At 35.6% G+C, this 21,906-nt stretch overlaps 1 protein-coding gene and 1 long non-coding RNA gene across 2 annotated transcripts; one reads left to right on the top strand and one right to left on the bottom strand.

The window, feature by feature from the left end:
- Window positions 1-15,151: 15,151 nt before the first annotated feature.
- LOC131151394 (protein NRT1/ PTR FAMILY 1.2-like) lies at window positions 15,152-17,663 on the top strand. Its single transcript, XM_058102637.1, has 4 exons — window positions 15,152-15,416; window positions 15,599-16,158; window positions 16,418-16,592; window positions 16,965-17,663. The coding sequence occupies exons 1-4, from the start codon at window positions 15,189-15,191 to the stop codon at window positions 17,661-17,663; spliced, it is 1,662 nt and encodes a 553-aa protein (XP_057958620.1). The 5' UTR covers window positions 15,152-15,188.
- Window positions 17,664-17,893: 230 nt separating this feature from the next.
- On the bottom strand, window positions 17,894-21,460 carry LOC131150447 (uncharacterized). The gene is made up of 2 exons (XR_009135547.1): window positions 21,054-21,460; window positions 17,894-20,319 (listed from the first exon to the last, which is right to left on the bottom strand). It is a non-coding gene; the product is annotated as an uncharacterized LOC131150447 (long non-coding RNA).
- Between the last annotated feature and the right edge of the window lie 446 nt (window positions 21,461-21,906).

Genomic DNA, 21,906 nt, shown 5'->3' with positions numbered 1-21,906 from the left:
ACATAATACCAGAGCTTTCTATAACATTATGATACTGTACTACTATACATCCTCATATACATCAAAATATCTCTAGGGTCAAACACAAAATAATTCTAACCCTAGTACAAAATCTTACCCTCCTCACGGGGTAATCTCACTAATCTCAATGGCGGCCTTGACCCGCCGGTCTCTCAGGGACTCCTGCAAAATGTAATAATATTGGGGGTGAGACACTTCTCAGTAAGGGAAAATAAACTAAATACAGCTGTGTGGCAACATGAATATTTAATGCATTTATACGTATATAGTACATTTCATAATTCCATAAACATCATCATATCGTACTGGGTAAACATATATTTTCACATCTGTTAATAATTCATATCATACATAAAATCATTTGTTATAACTGTAGTACTGAAAATAAACACAGGATGAATAGCTAGCTGGTGTCATGTATTACCCCCCATGACTGGTTGTGCAGCCCGAAGGCGGGACCTGACAATGGCTGGCCGACCACTGCCGAATCAAATATGTCTGTAAGTACGATGAGCCCGCCACACCCTGGTCCGGACTGCCAGGTGGACGTCCACACTCTACTGAAAGCCACATCGACTATCCATCTCCCATCCCCTCGTGGGACGGTAGCACTAATAAGGCCTCGTGCTAAAATGAACCCATAGCTACGGTACCGAGCTCCTGGTCTGAACTAAACTAACATCCTGGTTATGAAAACATATAATACATGATCATACATAACATCATTACGGCCTCGTGCCGAAAACATAGATACGGCCTCGCGCCGAAATCATACATATGGCCTCGCGCCAAAATCATAGTAAATATGGCCTCGCGCCAATAATATAATTACGGCCTCGTGCCGATAGCATAAATACGGCCTCGTGCCGATAACATAAATACATGACCTCACGCCAAAAACATAGATACGGCCTCGTGCCGATAACATAAATATATGGCCTCGCGCCAAAATTGTTTCAGGTATATATATATATACTGAAAATACATCATTTATCACAACATAACTCATATTTCCATAAATGCTTGGTTCGTAAAATCTTTCACATCATAATACATTTCACATAAAATAATATTCATGTCACACATATGCTGTTAAAAGTCATACTTCATATTCTAAAAACGTAAATTATTTACATCTCATACGTACATATACATTTTAATCATCATAGCAGTATTTTCCCAATTGTACATTTCATGCGTAATACACAATATAACATATGCTTTTCTGAAAATAAATTTACTCATAATCAATAATAATTTGTATGAAAAATTACTGCTTTAGTTTATTCCCTTACTTGACTATTAAGAAATTCCTTAGGACCCAAAATTTCACGCCCTTAGCGCCCGAAATTTAATTCCTGCAATTTACATTTTTCCCAGATTAATTAATCTATTTCTCCAAAATAATACTCATCTAGCCTTCCTTAGGCTCCATATACCTCAAATTAATATTTAAACTATTATTTAATATCCCTACTTAATTTTTTAAATTTTGCCTGCGGGTCCCAAAATTACACCCGCAGCGCTCACCCGAGCCCTAAATTTCAGAAATCCTATTTCAGTCGCAGATGCTTAATATTTTAGCATTTCTAAATTAATGCTAATTAATTAAAAATAAACCCCTTAATAATCGCCGCACCCCAAATTTGGAGTTTTGGCCCGACACCCCCATGAGAATTCCGTCCCACTAGACTTATAGAGAATCATCCCTAGATTCTCGTGGTGGTGTCCGTTCGTCAATTGGGCTTATATTTTGCAAGAAATTAAAGAAAAAGGGGGAAAATAGCTTACCCCAGGGAATACGCTTACGCCGCTCCTACCACCGATCCGCTCCAATAGAAATGACGGCAGCGGCGAATGGAGTCCAGTGGTATCTTTGGATTTTCGATCGGGCAAAAATCCGTCACGAAATCAAGGAGAGAGGGAGAGAGAACGTGAGGAGAGAGAGAAGGTACCTGAGAGTTGCAGAAGAAAAGAAATAAAAATGAAGAAGAAGAAGAATATGGGGGGGGGGGGGGCGTGCATTGAATTTTAAGAATCCACCTGAAGCTTCAGAAGCTTCAGGTGGTTAACATATTTATATATAATAATAATAATAATAATAATAATAATAATAATATATTTAATTAATATTAATAATATATATATTTTATAAATAAAATAAAATAAATTTTAATTAATTTTTTTTTCTTTTTCTTTTTAAATTCGTTTAATTAATTAATTAATATATATATTTTTAATTAATTTAATTTTTTAAAAAAAACTTATTTATTTATTTTTTTTATTTTTTTTTTATATCTCTGTTTTAGGGGTTTTTACACAAACTCTTTTAGGCATTCTTATGTTTTAGTTGCTGTGAACTATGTTTCAAAATGGGTGGAAGCTATACCTTGTAGAACAAATGACCATAGGGTTGTCATCCGTTTTCTCAAGGAGTTATTTACACGTTTTGGCATGCCCAAGGCAATCATTAGTGATGAAGGGTTGCATTTTTGTAACAAACCTTTTGAAAAACTCATGCACAAGTATGACATGACCCATAAGGTCTCTGCTCCATACCACCCTCAGACTAATGGTCAAGCTGTGTTGGCCAATAGAGATATCAAAATTGTACTTGAGAAAACCGTGTGTTCTAATCGAAAGGACTGGTCAAAAAAACTTGTTGATGCACTCTAGGCCTACCGAATGACTTTCAAGACAAACTTAGGGATGTCTCCCTACAGGTTAGTTTATGGTAAGGCATGCCATTTACCTATTGAAATTCAGCATCGTGCTCTATGGGCCATAAAACAGATTAACTTTTTACTTGATGATGCCATAGGTTAAAGGAAATTGTAGGTATGTGAGCTTGAAGAGTCTAGGAGGGAAGCTTACGACAATGCCTCCTTAGCTAAAGAGCAGATGAAGTTGCTACATGACAAGAAAATCAAAGACAAACAACTTTTGCCTTCTCAGCAAGTGCTTCTCTATGATTCTAGATTGCATGTGTTTCCTGGGAAACTGAAGTCCCGATGAGGTGGTCCGTACGTTGTTGAAAAAGTTCATTCTCATGGTGTGGTAGAGATTGTAGATCCAAAGAGTGGCAACCACTTCACAGTCAATGGATAGCATCTAAAGCCCTTAATGACTCCATTCAATCCACATAAGAAGGTCTTGCAAAGTCCTCTGACCTTTTTATTTTACTGTTTTTCTTTTTTGATTTTTTTCTTTTCATTTTATTTGTTTTTATTTGCATTTTTTTTTTCACATTAGTTGGTAGTGATTTTCTATTAGTTTGTTCACCCATGCACAATTTTTTTTTACTCTCCCTATGCTTTCACATTGAGGACAATGTTCCACTTTAGTTGGGGGGGGGGTGAGCATTTGCATGTGACACTGTGCACGTCTACTTGCTAGGTTTTATATTAATTTGAAAAAAAAAGAAAAAGAAATAAAGAGCATTGATGATAAACGATTATGCCATGATTAACACTGACATATACCCTTCACATACTTGTATATAACCTAAGAATTACACACTTGAGTTATTTATGTGTAGTTTCTCTTTATATGACTTTGTAACTCCATGGAGAATTGATTGGTAGTACACTCGCGTTAATCTGACTATATAAACTCTTGTATTTACAAGGCGTCTCATGAGGCTGAATAGACACATTCACGTGATTCATTACACTTAGGATTCCTTGTGAGCACCGAGAGAACACCCGTGTCGACTATGACACCTTGTGAGATATCCTTAAGTTATTTATCATTATTTTGAATGTTAACATCAAATTAGAGTTCATAAAACTCAATTCTCCTTTCTTCTAGATGATTCTTTGTACACTGGTCTCTATTTTTGACTTGCTAGCCTAGAGGTGATACCTAGTGGGGAGATAGAAACTTAGGTCTTGTAGCCTACTCAAGATGTGAAAGTTGAACCACCCCTAGAGATAGACTTAGTTCATGGACTATTGTTCGAACTTAATTCCCATTGGTGATATGAAGATAATAAAAGAAGTGTAATGATTGTCCTAATTGACCGAGAAAAGACAGAAATTGAAGAATGAGCAGAAGAAAGAATAAGAAAATTAGAAATGCACATGAAATGAAATATTAATACCTACTCCATAGAAATGCATAAAAAGTCAAGGACACGACACATGTTCTCCACATATGAAGACTCTTCAACTGCTTAATGCCTTAGATGTATTTACAACTAGTTTGTGAATAAATTGATCTAGGGTGGTCTTGGTTGGACATGACGAGTAGGTGAGAAGATGTTAGGGTGAAGGACCCAACACCTCCTAAAAAGGTTAGATTTTTTTCAGACTAGTCCACTCCATACATTTAGCGTCTGTTCCTTACAATATGTGGGATGTTTGATCGCGATACTCCACCTCACATATGAGTGAACCTATCATTTTTGAGTGTTTTTTAGGGTATACTAGTTAGGCCGAGTCAAAACGATCGTTCTGTAGGTGTCCACTGGTATCCTAGGCGTAATGAGTCACACACATCACACATTCCTCGAGATTTCACCTGTTTATACTCGAACTTATATAACTGCATTAACTCTAAATTGTATCGTTGGTTAACTTCATGTGAGTATACTATTCTTAAATGCTATATAATGATGAAACTTGCATGAGTGACGTGCTTCAGAGTTGTGTGCATTGAATATGAACGAGCTTGTGTGAAATTCAATTATATTCCTCTATGTGAAATGATATAAGTGAGTCGCATGTGCATCCATGTTGTTGGAGTTAAAATTTGTGAATACCATTCTGAAATTCATTCATGTTATTTGCTAGAGACTAGCCAAACGTTTGTTGGGGGGTGTGATTACGCGCTTAAACTGTGTAATTAGGCATTTTAATTCGTGCATTGAGGTGCATATTTTTAATTAAATACCTAATTACTCTCAATATTTTAGCATTGTGTCTTATTTATAATCTCTGGGTTTTATCGAGCAATTTATGAATTTTTGACATATTTTTATCGCAGGAAAATTATCGAGAGCTAAAACTGGTACCAGTTTGTAATTTGTGCATAATTTTCTTGTCCGAGCCTCGTTCAAGACGACTCGAAATCCTGGAGAAATAAGAGAAGATTATCTACAACTTCTGTGTTTCAAGCTTTGAGAGATACGGACTTTAGGATGATCAAAGTCGCCACTGTTCGCTAAGAAATAAAAAAAAAAAGAAAGAAGGAATATATATATAACCCACTTGATGTGACCCAACCATGCAGCTGGATCTGGGTATACTTGCTGAGCTAGGCATAGGGCGTTCCCCCTTTCTCCCTATAAATCCTTTTTTTTCCCTTCTTTGGTAGCGCTCCTAGACCTCCTTCTCCTTCCTCTCCTCCTCCCCTTCCTCTTCTCCTTCTCCTTCTCCTTCCTTTCTTCTCTCTTCTCTCCCACTCTCGGACCCTCTTTCTCCTCTCTTCCATAGCCACACAGCCTCAGCTCTCTTTTTCTTTCCCTATCTCCTTCTTTTCTCCCTCTTCCTCCATTTGTCTCTCTCGGTTGCTCCCTGCTGTCTTTCCTCATTGCTAAAACTGCTGCCGTCTTGTTCTTTTGCTGCCCCGACCGGAGGACCAGCTGCTGCTATACTTGTTGTTGATTAAAGGACCCGAAAGCTCTGCTGCCCCTTCTTCTTCTTCGTTTGTTGTTGTGTCGCCGCCCACCAACTGTCACTGCACCTATTGCTCCATTGTTGCGATTGAAGCTACTGGTGCTTCTCCTGGATGCCAACTTTGCCGCTGGAGGTCTAAACCCGAGAGTCCTACCTTGTTGCCCGACTGCTCCAGACCAACAACCAGTCAAGCCAAGCCTCCTACCCTGCTGCTGGCCGCTCCTCCACCTTCCACCCGAGCCACGACTACCTTCAACCCGAAGCACAACCAGCTTCTGCTTCCTTCTTCTCTCTCTCTTTTTTCTCTTTTTCTTTTCTTTATTATCTTCTCTTTTAGATGTTTTCTTTATTATTTACTTTTATGAATTGAATCATTGTTATTGGTATTGTTTTATTTAAAGTTTTAATTTTTAAATAGTGTTTGGGTGTTATTATGAAATTTTATTTATTTTCTTTTTCTCTCAATTCATATTAGCATTAGACTTAGTTTTTTTTTTTAGGTATTTTTAAAGTTCGGTTTGGTTCCTAAAAAAAGAAGAATAAAATACAAAAATAAAATTATTGATTTTTTTAGAAGCTAAATTAATTGTCTTCTTTAACATTTAAATTTTGTTGAGTTTGATTTAGTTTAAGTTTAGTCTTAGTACAATCTAAGTTATTTTGTCATGTTTTCGTTTAGTGTTATTGTTAAAGTTTTAATTTTTTTTTAGTTCTTAATTGCGTAAAATCTTTGGTTCTTAAGTTTGCATTCGATTGATATTTTTAGAATTGCGTGTTTTAATTTACGTAGGAAAGTTATCGTTTTTAGTTTTGTCTAGAGTTCAACGCATGTTTTAATTTCTGCCTGATTAGACGTAGGATTTCCATTTCTTGTTATTTAATTCAGTGCATGTTAGGTTTTAGAGTTTAAATTGCATGTTCATTTAATTTTTCAAAGGAAATTTCAAACAACTAGAGAATCCGAATCTGAACTAAATTCAGTGACTTTTTATTTTCAATTGAAAATACGTAAAATTTGGAATTAAACTGCATTATCTGAGGAAACGATTTGGCCTTTGAGCTATTTATTACACGACGTAACTCCTATACTTGGGATAGCTTCTGACCTGCTTATTTTTTGAGTGAGTCATAGTGTACATAGATTGAATAGATTCATCAGCAGTCATTTTAAATGTCTCATATTCACTAGTAAACATGTCTATCCTACTATCTTTTACTTCCTTAGTACCTTCATATGTAACATCTAATTTTTCCCAAATCTCTTTAGCAGTATTACAAACCATCACCTTATTAAACTCATTTACATATAGTGCACAGAATAGTAAGTTCATTGTAGTAGCATTTGTTTGCATAGATTTCCAATCTTCTTCAATATACTCTTTTCAGTTTTGGGTATGTTTACCTTATAAACTACTTCCATAGGAACATGGTTTCCCTTGGAAACAATTTTCCACACTTTCCAATCCACATTTAAAAGATATATACCCATTCTTCTTTTTTGGTAGGTGTAATTTACACTCCAGAAAATAGGTGGTCTAGTGGACGAGTGTCCCTCACCGAATGGAGTTATACCGATGTGTGTCATGTGATCTTTTTACAAAAATGATGGTTAAGTTCATGTAAACCTGCTCTGATACCAAATGTTAATTCATGTGTAATCCAAAGAGGATGGTAAATTGGGTATTTTAAAAATCTTCAAGTTTATTTTACCACTTAATCCCTATTTCAATATTTAACAAATTAATTGTTGAGACTTGAAATTAATTCAAATTATTATTTCAATAAATTCTATTTTACCCATTTAATTATCAAGTGCGTATAAAATAAATCAATATACAACCATGCAAAAGCTGATAATGAAATGCAAGCAGAAATTAAAAAGATAAGGGAAAAGAGAAGGGGAACGCGATTTTACGAGATTCAGCGAACTCGGCCCACGTCCTTGCCTTGAGCAACCTGCTCAAGGATTCCATTAAATCCCTACTCCTTTAACCGGGATAGAGCTTCTCTTACAATCCGTTGCTTACAAGAGGCACAACTTCCTCCTCACCCAGTTCACAACCCGAACCGTGATTACAATATAACTATTTTGTAAAAACTCAATAATGCTTCTACACAGGCTGGTGAGTACAATTGAAATTCCTAACACATATTTATATGATAAAACTTGAAGCTCAATGAGTGTATGTAATGTGGTCAATAAAATCTCTGAATAATCTTTGGTTTAAAAGAATATGACTATTCCGCTTCAAATATTGAATCCAACCAAATGATCTCGATACAAATATGTAATTCAATTTTGCTCCAAAAATCTATATCGATCAGTTTTGTTCCAAATATCCAAAACACAATATGATCTTTGTATATATATACAAATATGTATATATATATATATATATATATATATATATATATATAATATGTGTTCCAAAGATCAAAAACCTAATATAATATTTTTCAAAAAATATCCCTCAATAATATATATAGTTATGAGTTCTTAGGATATTAATCAAGTGATTTTGTAATATCGAAAATATCAAGTCTTTAAATGAATAAAAAATTGAATAAAAAATATTCAACCATTGGCAAAACTTTTCTCAAGTAGTGATCTTTTCAAAATAATCTATATATATATAAGTACACTCAAGATCAATCTCTCAAATAATATTCAATGATAAATTTTTTAGATGAAAATCTCTTTGAGAATAAGTAGTAACAAATAGATTGATTTACCAAACCTCAATATAAAGTTGAATGCACAACAATCGCTATAATGTCTTTTGAAAATCAATGTAGCCTTAACTCAAATTTGACGTATATGCTTTGAAATCCCAAGCAAGAATTCAGTAGTGTGTTCAATGCTCTCCCAAGTTGTACTAAACGTTCAAGACACTAAATCTCATGCCAAAAGTTGAGGCACTAGGGTTTAGAGGTTGATTATATAGGTAATCTCGGCCTTAGGATAAGTCCTGACCATTGGATCAATTTGATCAAGTGTATAACCTGCGTGTTCTCTTTCTAAAGATCAGATTTTTAAACTTCCCGCAGGTTTAGACGACTGAAGATTCGAGTTCAGACATTTGATGTTCTCTAAAGTATTGAAAATTTTTGTCTGGACATAGGGTCAGACGATTGAACTGAGGGTTCAATCTTCTAAAGTCCCTAGTTCAGACGATTGAACTTAAGGTTTAGACGTTTGAAGGTGTTCTGCCTGTTCTATGTTTCAAAATTAATTCTTCAGACTTCTGAACTAATTCTTCAGTCATCTGAGAAAATTCTTCAAACGTCTAAACTAAAACTTCAGTCATTTGAAGTTGCATGTTCAGACTTCTAAAGGTAATCCTTAGTCGTCTGGGCAGTCCAACTTCAATTTTTTTATTTTTTTTTTTCAAAAATCATTTGAGCTCTCTTGCTTTAACCTCTTATAAAACATTTACCAGGGTTTAAAAATAAGTTCTCTAAATCTATATTTAGCCCTAGAAGGTTTTCATGAGATGCATGTGTATATATTTTGAGCTTCTAGTTTTATCATATAAAATATGCATGTACATCAATTTTAAATACCCATTCCCATAACAATCTTGAACTTGATGCTTGCATAAAATGCTTGCATCTTCATTCTTCTACTCTTCTTAGTTCCATAGCTTGTGGCAGGGTATATATATATGTTTTAATCCTCATGGCTTCCATTACGTCCTCACCTTCCATACATGCTAAATATTGTTTCTATTCACAATCTCAATGCACAGATTAAATACCAAGTGATTTGTCATTTTCAAAACAGAATTTGACTTATAGAGTCAGCATACCCAATTCACCCCCCTTCTTGGAAATACACCAATTCCAACATCACTGACCAAGGGATTAACTCCTAAAGTTTTCCAAGAACATATAACTAGTTTGAGTGTAGTTAAATTACTTTGATGTTTTGAGTTAATGAGAGTGCATCACTATGATAGATGTAAACTATGATTTCTGATAATTGTGTTATATTCTCAAGAATTATATGAATTGATCAATTTGATTGTTGTTTATTATATTGTATGCAATGTAAATCATGATTATGATCATATTGTTAATCATAAAACAATGAGGTATTTTGGCTTAGCCTCATTTCATGCAGGATTGAGACATTTCAATTTAGTCTCATTATGGTGTATTTTTATGTTATTTTGATGTTAGTCTCAATTGACATTTTGATTTAGCCTCATTTTATGAAACATCGAGATATTGTGATTTAGTTTCATTATATTGTAGAGACATTTCGATGTTTGGTCTCGATTGCCTTTTATGTGAAACATACGCATCTTTTTTATGTTGAGTTCACTGAAGACATTTTTTTCCCAATCTCATTTGGTTATGTTTTGATGTCTTTTGCTTAGTATCCATAAGTTTCTTTGAAGTTTAAACATCTTGGGTTGATAGATTCTTGGACCGTTTTCAAAATATATACTAATCATATTTTGTCATGTTATTTTAACCATACTTCTATATTGTGTGTGTGTATATATATATATATGATGGTCACAAGATTGTGTATGTTTTGACAGTGTAATATTAGTGCCTCTTTGGGTGAATAATTACATTATTGGATCCATATGATTTCATTTTTGACCTAACGTTTAAATGGTCATGAGGTTGTACATATTTTGACCTACATGATGTTAGTATCCTCATTAGATATGACTTTTTGCGTGGTTGGTTATGCATAGTTTCATTTGATTAGATGATACTTGCTCATTTTTTACATTCTTTGTTGTGCCCATATGTTGTGCGATATGGTTCAAAAGAAATTTTTTACTTTCTTAATAAAACTTTAGGTATATAGTCAAGTCAGAGGATGTTAGAATTTTGTGTGACTTACATAGCCAATTTTCTAAAACCCTAACTGCACGGGTGTGTCGAAAATTTTGGGAGCATATAAATAAAGGGTCTTATGGAAAATGATCACCATACTTGGTTTTTGGCTCAAAGCACTAAGTTACGAGAATTAATGATGTGTGAACCTTATTTAAAAAAGAATTCGATGATGAGTACAATTTTCTCACACCAATATTTAAGCAATAAGCACATTTTGGGTAAAGTGAAGAGGGTAATAAGCTCTCTATGGACCAATGTTTTAAAGACAAAAGCGTAAGCGGAGCCTTTTTATCCTTAAGAGGCTAGAGGAAAAAAGAGACATATTTTAACACAAATAAAATATAAAATATGTAAATAAGCATATATATTTTATAAAAGAAAAAATTAAGAAAATCACAAATAAAAATAGAAAAATAAATCAATTATAATTTGTCAACTACTTGTCGGACATTGAAAAAGTACTAACTTGCCCTCATCATGTAAACCATGACAAGAGATAGCTACAACATTACAAAGTTCATTTTTTTTTTTTTAATATCTAAAATACAACTCTCAATTATTTTGGAAAAATAATTGACATTCAAGAGTTTTATTAACTCTTATGAGGATGTTCATGTTATATAAGCATGTAGATAGAATTTTCTAGGCAAATCTGACTTGAAAATCACACTCAAAATGTGCTAGTATCAACTAAAAAGGAGTAAAAGACACACCTTTTGTACAAATGCATAGTGTGTAATGCATTAGCCTTTTTAGAATTTGACATTAAATTGAGTCTCAAGGCGTTTTATGCGTGACGTGTCTTGAGGCAAGTATTAATTGGTCTTTTAAAACATTACTGTAAACATGAGATTACGATTACTTTGGACCTCATCAATGTAGTCTGTTGACTCTATGAGTCTGATCTCATTTTGATTATGATAAAACTAATGTTTCTTACTTATGCACTGAGTTTCTTGAATAGGTTCATCCTTAGCACACATTGATGGTAGGAACACAAGGAAGTTATACGAACTTCAAGATCAAAGCTTACTTATGGCATTTGAAGAAGCAAAAGAATAAAGACCCTTTTTATTATTGTGTTTGCATTTAATTCATTTGATTTGTAAGTTAATATGGTTTGTAATAATTGCATCACATGCATGGTAGGATTATATGTTCAAGATCATTGAATGACCTTAGGGATGGTCGACCGAAGTCTTATTTTTTGGATTATCTCTCAAGACCATAGATCGACCTTAGGACACATAATGAACAAGTCCCTTAAGCCAAAATTGCAAACACATACAAATAGAGATAATTTTTATAAGGTTTAAAGAAAATTTTCACGAGACGTCAGTCAACCAAACCATTGGCGTTGTAAACGCCTCGGTAGACCGACTGGCCAGAAAGTCAATTTGTTGACTTGGCTCGATCGACCGAACCAAATTGAACGCACCGTCCACGGTCGACCGAACTATGATAGTGATCGTTCCCACCTTCCCCGGCCGCCCGAACATTTAGTTCAAAATCACCCCGGGCGATCAAATTGTGAGGTTCGGCAAACCGAACTACTCACCAGGTGACCGAACCTTGAACGTTTGGAAAACCGCCTTGGCTGAGCCAACTGGACTCACCCTCGGGCACCCGAACCCAAAAGCTCACCTTTTCTCTTTGTCTCTGTTCAGGCAATCATCCCTAAGGATCGGGCAACTGAAACTCTCGGGTTGCCATAATTTAACCACGATAGTTGGGGTTAAAACCTCATTAAACATTTTTCAAAATTTCTCGTCCCCAACGATAATATTTTTGTGGATATCTATATATACCCATTTATTTGGAGAGATTAGCAAGGGGATTAGAAATATAATTAGCAAAAATTTTCTCTAATTTTTCTTGAACCCATATTGCTTATACTTCACATTTCCAAGAAAAATTTTCATACTCTCACATTTTATTGCTTGCAAAATCTTTCTAAAATAGAGAGTTATATTTTCTTGTGCTCCTTTTCTTGCAAACTAATTGCAAGTGAGAGGAAGCTTGTTCCTTATTGTTGTGTGCTTACATACATTGCTCTTAAAGCTCATTACTCTCAATATTCTTATATTACTTGATATTTTCTTGAAGAGTAAAGTTAGGGTTTATCTCATCATATTTAATTGATAAATATTATTTGAGAATAACCCTCTTTAGCTTCTGAGTCTTGTCATCTTCATTGCCAGATTCGAAAGCGTGTTTGCACTATTTGATAAACTATTTTTGAGTAAGCTTGATTCCTAAATCTCGGTTGTGCTTAATAGTTGAAAAATATTATTGTTGAGATTCTTACCTTGAGATTCAAAGTTCCTTTGATATTATATACTGATTATAATTTTTCTAAATCAAAGGTAGTCACTCTTATGTATACACACGTTTATGTACATCTTTGGAGAGTTGAAATCTTGTTAGATATTATCTCACTTGAGCATATATTCTTATTATATGTGAGTGCATATTTGGATCATAATTTTGTACAAATCTGCTTGTGTTAAAAGCACCTTTCATTGTACGCAAAAATTTATATTGATCTGTTGTATTCCAGGCGTGGCTTGAAGGGATGTTGATCTAACCCATAAGGACTGGTTGTAAATGTTGGGGGTTAGCCTTACTAATTTGACCTAGGGTATTCCCTTGCCCAGTAAGGAAATGGTGGTTGTAACCGATATCGCGCCACCCATTAAGTGAGCATTAGTGGTAATCCTCAGGCTTGCGAGTTGAGGCGGGGATGTAGACATGTTTGTCAAACCCCAATAACATTTTCGATGTCTCCTTTACTTTTCTTGCTTTACATTCTATTGCTTACTTAATTCTATTCATCTCTTGAATATACTGAATTGTGAATTGTTGAGAGATACTGGAACTGGATTGCTTGTGCTAAGTATTGATTGATTTATCTTTTCTACAACTTCATACGTGTTTAGATTGCCCCTAAGTTGAGATATACTGAATTATTGATCATTCAACTTAGGAAATTTTAAAATCTCTAATTCACCCCCCCCCCTCTTGGAAACACACCAATTCCAACAAAGTCCATATCGAGTAAGGTACACTCATTGATGTTTTCAATTAACATTTCACGTTCATATGCCTTTAATGAATTTGAAAAGGTTGTTTTTATTTTGAAAATATTTATCATATCCTTGCTAAGATTTTAATTTTACACATTATTAATTTTAGAACGATACTTGAGTTTAGTCATTGCGAAACAATTTAGTAGCAACACTTTTATAAGAGTGTTAGATGCATGTTCGACTGGTTTGTAAAATCAATTTTTTGATCCACTATTTTTAAAAATTTATATATTAGTGTGTAAGATTTTCGACACATCTCATGTACTGTTGGACCCTCCCCCAACACTTTTTTATTAAACATATATTAGGCATATAATGAATCATAATATTAATATATATTATTCATTAAAATCATAAGTGCAAACCAAGAGCACTACAACTTTGTTTTTTTAATTTTTTGTTTTAAAAAAATTTAAAGTTATGATATTATATTAAGAATTTTTACAGAATGAAAAGAAAATAATAAGATGCATATGTATTAATTGCTAGACTTTGTATAAATTTTAATATAAATATTAAAATTTAATATTTTTCCTATATATGTGCGTGCTACATTTGAATATCTTATGTATTTTCCCGTACAATTTTCAAATTTTCTAGGCGCTAGCTTAAGTGTTGCATCGTAATTATGCACTATATTTCATATTTACAAATAAAATATAAATGCTTAAAATTCCTATGCATGACTTCAAAAATTCGTACTTAAATTTATAGTTTAATTATGACAATATATGAGTAATTATCATATAAAAATAGTTTATTATTGTTTATTTAGTTTACACAAATATTGTCAAAATAAAAACTTTAACTAATTTTTTTAAATAAATTTTTTTAAAAATAATTATTTTTCACAATTAAAGAAACCCTAAATTATTTCACTTGCAATTGTCAATAGTGTGTTATGTGCACATATGTCAAAAACTTCATACTCTTATGTCAAGAAAAAACGAAAAGAAAAGAAAAGAACGAAAGAATTCATTCTCGTCTCTTTCAAAGAGAAAATTGAGCCCCCTGGGTGGATATCTTGAAGTGGGAATTTAGCTACAAAAATAAATCAATAAATAAAGGCAACAAATTAATACACGTGCGGACAGGGGACTGTATAAGTCAGCGCTAATTTGTTAAAGCCCAAAGTCATGGCCAAGGGAGTGGATCCAAAATCAAGCCAACATGCCCGTCTGCATTTTCCTTCCACGCATGCATGTGCTACTGAATGTTCTTTTGTAATGCATATAATCTTGCACTCATGTCTGTGCCCATATAAGCCCTAGGAAGATTAGGGGTAGATATGTCACATCTGTGGGAAGCAAATATTTATCTCCAGCATTCTCTCTCTCCCGCACCTCTCTTTCTCAAACACAGAGTAGAAATCAAAAGACAAAACAGAGATAGAGAGGCAAACAGATCACCAAATGGAAATGATCGAAGAAGAGCTTTTGGGACCTCAAAAGGGTGGCCTTAGAACCACGCCATTCATTATAGGTAACATAAATATTATATATATCTATCTCTACGTGTGTTTCATGTGTATGTATGCTTAATGCCTGTACATGTGCACAGAAAATATACAAAACCCTATCTGTTTCTGATTTTGTATTTTATGTATGCAGCCAATGAGGCATTTGAGAAGGTGGCAAGCTATGGGCTGATGCCTAATATGATACTTTACTTGATGAGGGACTATGGGTTGGAGATGACAACAGGAACCAACATATTGTACATGTGGTCTGCAGCTACCAGTTTCATGCCCCTCATTGGAGTTGTCCTTTCTGATTCTTACTTCGGCAGATTTCAGATGATTGGATTTGGATCCATTGCGTCTCTTCTGGTACATTTGCATCAATGATTCCCTTTAATGCAAGCAAGTTCTTAGGTGCATCACTGTAAAAAAAGATTATGAAACTAAAATTCATTAACGAAAATGCTATTCAAAATTGTATCCGGCCTATAATTCATCCACTTCTACCTTTACTTATCTAAGACAAGTTGAATCAATTTTGCATGTTACAGGGGATGATTCTTATATGGCTAACAGCTATGATTCCACAAGCCAGGCCTCCACCCTGCGATCAATCTGCCCAGAGCTGCCAATCCCCAACATTCTCCCAACTTTCATTGCTTTGTTCATCATTTCTCCTAATGTCGATCGGCAGCGGAGGCATCAGGTCATCTTCAGCAGCCTTCGGGCTCGATCAGCTGTACAAAGGGAACATTAATTTGGGAACCAAAAGGACTTTAGAGAGTTTCTTCTGTTGGTACTATACTGCTGCCACAGTTTCAGCCCTCATTGCTCTTACCTGCATTGTGTACATTCAAGACCACTTGGGGTGGAAAGTGGGCTTTGGAGTTCCTGCCATTTTTATGTTTTTGTCCACTCTTTCATTCTTCTGGGCCTCTCCATGGTATGTCAAGTTGGAGGCCAACAGAAGCTTGTTTGTGGGGCTTGCTCAAGTAGTCGTTGCTGCTCACAGAAACAGACATGTTGAACTAAATTCATCAAAGAACACAGATCTTAAACTTTATTACAATAATGTAGAATCAAACCTCAAGGCACCAACCGAGAAACTAAGGTATTGCCATTAAATTTAGTCTTTTATTTATTTTATTTTTTGAACTCCACAGTCCAATTTGCAGTAGTTTAAAGAACAAACTGATGGGTATCGGGAAATTGCCCTGTAAATTGATTTGAATCCCAAAAAGCATGTGAATGCTCTAAATGCTTCTTTGAACTTCAAATGAAACTCATCCTCATCAACATCAATTGATTCTACTATTTTTATCAGCAAAAGAAAATCTTGATCCTAGTTAAGCTTCCATTGTCATCTCCAGATTTTTTAACAAAGCCTGCATTATTACAAGTCCAGAGAAGAACTACAACCCATGGAGCATTTGCACAGTGGATCAAGTAGAAGAGCTTAAAGCAATAATCAAGGTGATTCCATTGTGGTCAACAGGAATCTTGATGTCAGTCAGCATGAATCAGGGATCATTTCCATTGCTACAGGCAAGCATGTGCCAGAAAACCCCTTTTGAGTTCTGCAAAAAGCCATGGCCTATGCTTAATATTATCATTCATAGTATATATCATACTTAATTGATCTATGACAGTAGTTGGCGCAATATATATCTGACAAACATCATTGCTGAAGATTGCCTACAGTTCCCAATCATAAGCCATGTTCCTGATTTGAAATTTCGACATCATGGCTCTTTCTTTTTCTTTTTTGCTGTTTTTGTGTACATATGTTGCACTTTTCCCTACTATAAAAATTTTCCAAAATTTTTGCTGAATGGTTAATGTTGAGTTCGATCAATTCCTTAAAGGACACTTGATGACATGGAAGTCACAACACCACCTGAAATTGTTATCATGCAGGCAAATTCCATGGATAGATGCATCACTTCCAAATTTGAAATCCCAGCAGGCTCTTTTGGTGTATTTACGGTAGTAGCTATTGTAATATGGCTTCCTCTCTATGACCGCATAATCCTCCCCCTGGCATCCAAAATCATGGGAAAACCAGTTTGTCTCAGTGCCAGGAAAAGAATGGGGATTGGACTGCTACTCTCTTGCATGTCCATGGCAGTGTCTGCTATTGTGGAGAGCCATAGACGGAGAACTGCAGTCTTGAAAGGATTTTCTGATGACCCAAAAGTTTCAGTAAGCATGTCGGCTATGTGGCTAGTGCCCCAACATTGTCTGGGTGGCTTCGCTGACTGTTTCAATGCAGTGGGGCAAAGTGAGTTCTACATTTCTGAGTTCCCTGAAAGTATGACAGGCATTGCATCCAACCTCTGCGGATTTGGAATGTCTATTGCAAACTTGTTAGCAAGTTTTATATTGAGCACTGTTAATAACATCACTAGAAGAGGGGGAAGAGAGAGTTGGGTTTCCACTGACATTAATAAGGGTCACTTTGATTACTATTATTGGCTTCTTGCTGCTTTGGGTTTGGTTAATTTTGTGTATTTTCTTGTTTGTTGTAAAGCTTATGGTCCTCGTGGGGGAGAAAGGTTTAATGTTAGGCATGAGGAGGAAGACATGACTGGACAATATTCACCCATACATGTCTGAGAATGGATATATAGCACCCAGCTGATCTAGAAAAATGGATACTTCCCATATGTTCAACTATTCATTAGATTCAACTCGCAAAAAACTATTCATTTGAATCATCAAAGTAAACATTCTGTAAGTTTTGTAATGTTGTCACATGTCTTGCACCTAAACAAGTACATGGACGATATAGAGAGTCGGGTCCCCAGTATAATTTCCAACTGGGGAGAAAGAGAGAGAGCATTTACAGCATAAAAGTAACGAGAATTTGCAGCACAAAGCAAAGAACAAACAGCAAACCAAGCCTTACATCCCACTAGGTGTAGTCAGCTAAATGGATCATTTTCCACCAATTTACAAAATTGTGGGCAATTTCCACCATCAAATTAAGAGTAATTAACTTTCCCTTGCAACTGATTGCATAAACCAATAAGGGATAATGAGAAACACGCAAGCACTTCCTTTCTCATCAAGTGGAAGAGGAAAGTTTACAATAGTGTTTTCAGTTATACATGCTCCAATTGTCATACCATTAACAAAGAACAGAGGTACCCATCAAGCTAAAGGTAAGTTTTTATACTTGAAACTCTTCTTCAACTGCATCTGAAGCTCTACTCCTTTCGCCCAGTAAAAGCTCACAAGCCCAACAAAAGACAAGAAAGGACGAAAAATTAATTTGACTTTGGAGCAATAATTAGCCAGTAATAGTAATATATGTGACCCTTGCTAATGTTGCTTGACAACCAGCTCTCCCTACCTCCTTTCCTTGCAAATCTATTAACATCCACCAGAAGAGCCCACCCAGCTAGACATAGCCATCCCTAGTAGGAAAAGAGTCATTGCAAAGCTAGACATGCTCCTGAGAAACTGATAGTAATAGAACTCTATCTGCCTAGCTGCATTAATTTAAAGCCTTGGCCAAACCATGCAGTGACATGAACCTCATTGCCAACATGTCCGTAGCAACTTTCGTTGATCCTCCAATCCTTATTCATTTCCAATTTTCCTTCTTGTTCACTCTGATATTTCTGAGAGTGCCATTGCCATGCACAAGAGTGCTAGCACAATTCCCATTTGAAAAACTTGGGTTGCCAGTAGTCTCGGCCAGTGTACCTGAGCAGCTGGGGCACCATTACATGGTCATGGAAGGCTACCCATAGTGTAACGGTAGCAATAATTACCACATTGAAGGACCCACTTGCTAGGATTTGGAAATTTCAGGTAACGTGTCTGTTCATGGTGTTTGCTTGGAGCATAGCAATGAGCATCGTCATGATATTTGCAGACCAAGTAGGCTGCGCTTATGCAACACAACCTGCAATAGTCCATCTTCTATCCCATGTTGCTTTTGGCCCCTTCTAGAATTCAACTCGAAACCTCTAACATGAAAGCCTCAAAGTTTAATCACTGAGATGCCTCCTACGAGACACATAGGGAGAAGTCTAATAACACAATGAGCATCGTCATGATATTTGCATACCAAGTACGCTGCACTTATGCAACACAGCCTGCAATAGTCCATCTCCTATCCCATATTGCTTTCTGTCCCTTCTAGAATTCAACTTGAAACCTCTAACATGAAAGACTCAAAGATTAACCACTGAGATGTATCGTAAGAGACACATAGGGAGAACTCTAATAATAGCTTTGAGCGATTCTACTTGCTCCAGGACTCCATGGGTTTCAAGCTGACCCATCCGGATTTAAATCACTCAGCAGGATCTCTAATGATGCAAGCCTGTGTTTAGACATCTACAAAAGAGTTGCACTTTGCAAACTACACCAACCAGCTTATCATGACAAATCTGGGATTCTGATTCAGTACCACCCTTTCTTTTGATTCCATTCATTCTTATTTTTCTTAATAATCAAGCATAGATTTTCCCCACATTTTCTAAGTTCCAATTAAACCCTAAGGGACTATTTTGGATCAAGGATTTTTTTGAGAAATAAAATGAAAGAAACATAAGAAGAAAATTCATTTCCCATATATTTAAGAAAAATCAAGATACTAATAAACTAATTTTTGTTTGTTGTATATATTTTATTGTCTTTCTTAACCAAACATGAAAATTTGATTCCTCCATATTTTCATTTCATTTTCCTAATATATTTTCATTCTGACCGGGCAGTTAGAGAAAACAAAATAAAAAACTTATGTTGTCATAGAGGAAATCTTTTAAGCATTGAATTTTACAAACAACTTGGAAAACAATTGCAGTTGTCATCCTAGCGAGTAGTTAAACACAAACAACAGCCGCAGGGTTAGACGCTTAGGAATAAAATAGTTTTTAAATCAGAATTTTACGGACGAGCTCTGAAATAGTTTATTAAAACTGCTAAAATATGCAGGCGAAGATCAATTCAGAAGAACATTATAATGATGTTATGGTAGTACCTTAATTCGCCCGCTAAGAACATGAGAACAGAAAAGACCATGAGAATTACAGGGGCTCCAAGCCTCCAAACCCAACTTTCCACCCAACATTTTCTTGAAGGTAGCGATAACTGTCAATGCAAAGACTCTTGCGCCATTTGGGTTCACTTTTGTTGTCAAGCGCAGTACAAAATGCCATAGGGTAAAGGGCTAAGCCTCCGGCTCTAATGGAAATTAGCAGGGTAGCAACCAGTATCCGACAGACGACGAGGTGAAGATCTCGTCAAGTTTGTCAACCTGAAAAGGAGAAGATTTCATCAATTGAGACGCATCAAAGATAAGGGGCCACCATTACTAGCAGAATTTTTGGGGTAATTTTTTTTTTTCCTGGAAAATGGAATATTTCAGAAGTAAACCAAATAGGGGGAGAAAATCTCTCTTGGCACCAATGAAGATTATTTATTTTTATTTTTTTTCATTTTGATGCGAAAACAGAAGTGTAAGTTTTGGTATCCTGCCAGCGCATGAAATAAAGATAAACCCAACAACTCACTTGGGCGAATCCAGGATCGAGTGGAGAAATGAATCCAGACTAGTGTAAGCAGAATTTTATTTGAATAATTCTTCAATTCAATTTACATATGAACATCCTAATCTTTTATAACATAATCAACTAATCTAAATAAGAAAATAATTTTCCAAAATAAATTACAATGAAATAAAATCTCCTACGTTTATCCACTTTCCTAAGTTATTCATTATTCACATACTTGAGATTTTAACACTTCCCTAAGTTGGATCATAGATATTAATCATCTCCAATTTGCTAATGAGATTATTAATGATTTGATTTTCGATGATGTTTGCACCAAAATTTTCCATTTTGTGGCCTTTGTCCAGAATCGGAGCCTGAGCCAACCCCAGAGCCCAAGCCTGTAGGATTTTTTGACATTAGGGCCAAAATTTTAGGTCCCGTTTCTTTTCGAGTTAGGGCTGAGATTTTCAGGTTCACAGTGCGTTTTCAACATCACCTTGCGGCGACTCTCCTTACGCCGCACCTCTGCGAAGACCTCCCGAGTCGAAGGTCGAGGACGCTGGCCAAGGATCCTCCCTCGTACAACATCCAGGTCGCGATTGAGACCTGCCAAAAACTTGAACACCCTCTCATTCTCAAGGAGTCGCTTGTAACGTATGCTGTCGCTGGAGCACTCCCACTCTTCATCGATGCTAAGGTCAAGCTACTGCCAGAGGGTGGTCATCTCCATGAAGTACTCGGCGACCTCCCTTTTCTCCTTGCCGCAGCTGCCATAGTCAGGTCTTAATCTCAAAGATTTAGGAGTAACTTTCGGCATTAGAATATGTCTCGTGAACTACGTCCTGGACATCCTTCGTCGTTGGAAGGAACAAGTATATCTTGCCGATTGAGGGCTTCATCGAATTTATGAGCCACACTGTCACCATGGAATTCTCAGCTTTCCATTTTTGCAGAGCTACGATGTCAGTTGTAGTGGGCTTCTTCCATTCGCTGGTAAGGTATCCTAACCTCCCTTTTCCTTCAATCACTAGTTTAATGGATTGAGCCCATTCATGGAAATTTTTTTCCGTTCAATTTCTCTACTGAGAGTGGAAAGGCCGTGTTGTCTAGCCCCTGCAAACTCACGGTTGAGATGATGTCAAAGTTGCCATCAAGAGTTTCAGAGGAACTCGACCCTCCGCTATTGATGGCGTCGTCTGTCATAGTTAGCTAAGGTTTAGAAACCCTAACTCTGATATCATGTAAGCAAAATTCTATATGAATAATTCTTCAATTCAATTTACGAATGTACATCCCAATCTTTTATAATACAATCAACTAATCAGAATAAGGAAATAATCTTCCTACAT

Source organism: Malania oleifera, chromosome 3 (assembly GCF_029873635.1).
Source record: "Malania oleifera isolate guangnan ecotype guangnan chromosome 3, ASM2987363v1, whole genome shotgun sequence".
NCBI classification, from domain to species: Eukaryota; Viridiplantae; Streptophyta; class Magnoliopsida; order Santalales; family Ximeniaceae; genus Malania; species Malania oleifera.
The sequence above is the reverse complement of the archived record's forward strand: the minus strand, read 5'-3'. Positions and strand labels throughout refer to the sequence as shown.

Bases quoted from the DNA above. Each gene is read 5' to 3' on its own strand.
- LOC131151394 (XM_058102637.1), top strand. From the start codon at position 15,189: ATGTATGCAGCCAATGAGGCATTTGAGAAGGTGGCAAGCTATGGGCTG. The intron at 16,159-16,417 runs GTATTGCCATTA...TGTCATCTCCAG, and splicing joins GCACCAACCGAGAAACTAAG to ATTTTTTAACAAAGCCTGCA. The intron at 16,593-16,964 runs GCAAGCATGTGC...GTTATCATGCAG, and splicing joins GATCATTTCCATTGCTACAG to GCAAATTCCATGGATAGATG.